At 37.6% G+C, this 4,461-nt stretch overlaps 1 protein-coding gene across 1 annotated transcript; it reads left to right on the top strand.

Moving 5' to 3' along the window:
- Positions 1 to 22: 22 nt before the first annotated feature.
- On the top strand, positions 23 to 4,028 carry LOC117333859 (methylmalonyl-CoA epimerase, mitochondrial-like). Its single transcript, XM_033893274.1, has 6 exons — positions 23 to 303; positions 612 to 662; positions 1,263 to 1,370; positions 2,494 to 2,553; positions 3,144 to 3,230; positions 3,540 to 4,028. Exons 1-6 carry the CDS (start codon positions 259 to 261, stop codon positions 3,690 to 3,692), a joined length of 504 nt encoding a protein of 167 aa, XP_033749165.1. The 5' UTR covers positions 23 to 258; the 3' UTR covers positions 3,693 to 4,028.
- Positions 4,029 to 4,461: the final 433 nt, after the last annotated feature.

Genomic DNA, 4,461 nt, shown 5'->3' with positions numbered 1-4,461 from the left:
CCGGTGCGTTCGATTAAAACTTTCGGGTCAACGATACGCAGAAACAGGCAAGGCAATGGTTCGAAAAGAAAGAAATCTTTACCAAGTGTCATTCTTTTGTTTCATTGTTTGTTTATTATGTGATTTCAGTTACATGATATAGCCTAACAGAGAGAGTTATCTAGTTCCAACAATTATTCGACGCATGCGCAAACACTTGTAACATGTTTAGATTGTTAAGGTCAACATTAATCTGCCTTATACTGTAGCAATACCACAATGACTTGCTTGCTAAAACACATATCAAGACGGGCCTTTACATTGGTAAGATGAGCAGAAAATTGTCAGCAGGTTGTCTTCATTTATTTATTGTATGCAGTTTATGCCTCTGCTTCATCTATTTTGACATTTCTACTTTCACTTTACCTTTGATTGATCACTTTCGGTTAAAATGACAAATGTGATATTTGGTGTCAACACTGTAATATTCAGGAACGTTTGATTGTGACGATTTATAATTTTGCACCATGTATTGAACCATGTAGCGTACCGCAAGACGTAATGGTTAAATATTTAAAATGATGTTATTTGCCTAATGATGTTTTGATTTGTCTGCAAATTGTAAATTGTAGGTAAGGACACAAGACAAGCTGTTGCATACAGGGAGGGCAGCATATGCAGCAGTACGTATATTATTTCTATAAGGAGGGGATGATTGACTCTCCTTTCTCCCCTTTTCCTCCTTCCTTCACTCCTCTTCCCTCTCTCCATTTATCTTCTCCCTCTTACTCCTTCTTCACCTCCTTCCTTCCCTCCCTCTCCTCCCTCACTCCTTATCCTTCTCCCTCCCTCCTTCCTTCCATATCCTCCTCCCTCCCTCTTTTATTCTCCGTTTCCCCTCCTTCCTTCTCTCCCTCTCCTCCCTCACTCCATATCCTCCTCCCTGCCTCCTTCATTCTCCCCTTCCCTCATTCTCCTCCCTCTCCTCCTCTCTCCCTCCTTCATTCTCCTCCCCTCCTTCCCTCTTTCCTTCTCCTCCCTCACTCCATATCCTCCTCCCTCCCTCCTTCTTTCTCCTCTCCTCACTCTTCCTCCCTCCTCCTCCCCTAGAACCATATATATGATCAGTCTTATCTATATAGGGATTATAATGGTAGCATTTAGAAATTATAAAGAATAAAATTATATACTCTGTTTGTGTAATCTATAAATTTAAGATCACATAATGTATCAAAATGCTTTAAATACCAGAGTAACATAATTTGCATTTGAATCTTTGTCAGAACTGGAAGATTGGTAAAATAAACCATGTGGCTGTAGCTGTTCCTGACATGGACAAGGCCACTGCACTGTTCAGGGATGTCCTGGGAGCCAACGTCAGTGATAAGCATGTGAGTTGGTACAGATAGTCAAGCAAATCGAGCATGTTTTCTGTCTCGGTTAAAAAATATAATCTGTCTTATTTTGGTTAATTGAATCACTGGTGCTATTAAATTTAGTTTCTTTGTTTTGGCTGAAGGCATACCATTAAGACCACTCTACAGCCTTAGACATAGAATTCACCCCAAACATGATGTCATCAGGATTCTATTGGACATTGAACAAATTTTCATCACCAGAATCAGATATTTAATGTTATTTATCATTAGACTGGATTACCTACCCAGGTAACTTAATTAAGACCATTTCTTGTTCATTTTTGAAGTGAAGCCAGATGGTGAATTGAAAACAAATTTGGCAGTCAATCTAATGTAACCTGTAATGTTAATGAGCCTATGATCATCAGATGGTGGGCTATTTAAATTGCCCTGCGTCCATGGTCTGTGGTCCGTCTTTCATCTGCCTGTCTGGAAACAATCATTGTTATTGTTTTTTCTTGAAAAGTGCTGGAGGGATATTCCTCAAACTCCATATGTAAGTTACCCTTGGTCCCTAGTTGTGCAAATTGGAGATTTTTCATCTGGTAAGGAAATGAAATATGGCAGTCAGTCATCTTCTATTTTGAGAATTGATGTTTGTTATCTCTATTTCTTGAAAAGTTCAAGAGGGATATTTCTAAAATATGATGAGTAAGCTCCCCTTAGTCCTTAGTTGTGCAAATTTAATTTAGATTATTGATCAGGAAAACAAAATGGCTGACAGGCAGCCATCTTGGATTTTGAGACTTGAAGTCTGATATCACTATTTCTTGAAAAAAAAGTGGAGGGATATTTCTCAAACAGGAGTACTGAGCAGGTTGCCCTTGGTCCCTAAAAGACGGCTATCTTAGATTTTGGGAATTGAAGTTACTTTTCACTTTATTCTTTAAAAGAACGGAAGGGATGTTTCTCATACTTCACATGTAGGTTCCACTTGTTCTTGTTATCAGAATATTAACCCTAGGAAAAAGACAAAAGGGAAAAGTAGAGAGAAGATCAGTCAGACATAGAACTGATAAAGATCATTCAATGATGGGTGCCAAGATTTCTCTCTTGTAATTTGTTTATTGTTTATGTTTTTATGTGGTTCTTACAGCCCCAACCTGACCACGGTGTGTATACAGTATTTATTGAACTTGGAGATACAAAATTAGAGGTTTGTACATTATATACAGCAATACCAAAAATTTAAATTCATTACATTATACTAGCAGCAGTTAATTTAATGTTATATCTAATATTGCTGCAGGATCTGTAAACAAGTTCATTATCATTTAAGTACTTTTTGTGGATTTATTTTTTGCTTCTGTTTTCAAATTTGTTGAATTTAATGTTGTTCTGTTTTTTTGATCGAATCAAGCTTTTCTGAATTTTCTTTTTGCTCTATAGTCAAGCTTGTCTGAATTTTCTTTTTGCTCTATAGTCAAGCTTGTCTGAATTTCCGTTGTGATCGTGTCAAGCTTTTCTGAATTTCCTTTGTGATCGAGTCAAACTATCTTCTTTCCAAAGTCAGATAAAGCTTTAAAGAGTCACAGACGACGTTTCACTTCTTAGATGGCTATTGTAATCTCTGATTTGTTAAAATTTAAGTTTGGTCCAATTTTCTTCTATTTTGATTTCTTGTCATAGTGTGACCCAACACTACCATCCCCTTACTTTCAGAGAGCGCTTCTATGCTAGGATAGAACTATATTTCCATGAACTGTATTATATACCAATGACAATATCTTTATATTTTGTACCTAGTTACTGAATCCTATGGGAGACAACAGCCCGATACAGAACTTCTTGGATAAAAACAAAAATGGAGGAATGCACCACATCTGTATTGAGGTAAAACATATACCATATATAAACTATAGGTCATCTAAATCACAAGGTCAGCATTCTAATATAGCCACCATACACAATATATTCACAAACAAGAACTTTTACTTTCATCAGAATTATATCAAAATGCTAAGGCTTTGATATATCAATTTTCAGGGACATTACATGCAAATGTGTATTAAAAAAAAAAAAAAAAAAACCCACATAACAGCTATACGATGCAGGTGTCCCATTGTCTGGCCCATATCATATCTTTTATTAATTAAGATTTAGAGGTTCTTTTCACTTGTGTTTTTTTTGTATGTTTTAAAGGTGGACAACATAACCGAGGCGATGAAGGATGTGAAAGCCAAAGGAATTAGACTGTTGAGTTCAGAAGCCAAGATAGGGGCGCACGGTAAACTTGTAGTGTTTCTACATCCTAAGGATTGTAATGGTGTTCTGGTGGAACTGGAGGAGGCATGAATCTCCCTTGTTAAATAAGTGTGTATAAACTGGTGGGGACTATAGGTTTCCTCTCTGTTGCCCTATAGTCGTAACGACAAAGTTTGTGATCACTTTAACGGCTTCATTCCTTGTTTTAATAAAACTACATACATTGATAGAGGACCATGATATCTTAGACAAATTCAAGTATCAGGGTTTTTGGCTCAAGGTCAAGGTCACTGTTATTATAAGCGGGGGCTGGTAGGGGCCGGGACATGTATTGGTCTAGCGATACTCAGTTTGCATTTTTAGCTCACCTGGCCCGAAGGGCCGGTGAGCTTATGCCATGGTGCAGCGTCTGTCGTCCGTCCGTCGTCCGGCGTCTTTTTCTTTAAATTGCTACTAGTCTTAAAGTTTTGAATGAATTTAAACCAAATTTGGTCAGGAACATCCTTGGCAGAGGGTGAACAGAGTTTGTATACATTTTTACTCTGAACCCCCAGGGGCCTGAGGGGCGGGGCCAAATAGGGGAAATAGGGTTAATCCTTTAAATCGCTACTAGTCATAAAGTTATAAATGGATTTGAACCCAATTTGGTCAGAAACATCCGTGGTGATGGGGGAACAGATTTTGCATAAATGGTTACTGTGACCCTCAATCCCATAAATATGTATAGTATCGCTGGGCATTAAGGGATAAACACAATTCTTATGTAAAAATAGGCCAAAGGGTTTTCCCCACCCTAAGGGACTTAGTTTCTTTAAACACCATTATGGTGTAAAAATAATCCATCTTAGTTTCTTTAAAC

This window comes from Pecten maximus, chromosome 9 (assembly GCF_902652985.1).
Source record: "Pecten maximus chromosome 9, xPecMax1.1, whole genome shotgun sequence".
NCBI classification, from domain to species: Eukaryota; Metazoa; Mollusca; class Bivalvia; order Pectinida; family Pectinidae; genus Pecten; species Pecten maximus.
Note: the sequence above shows the minus strand (reverse complement) of the source record. Positions and strands in the feature narration are given on the sequence as shown.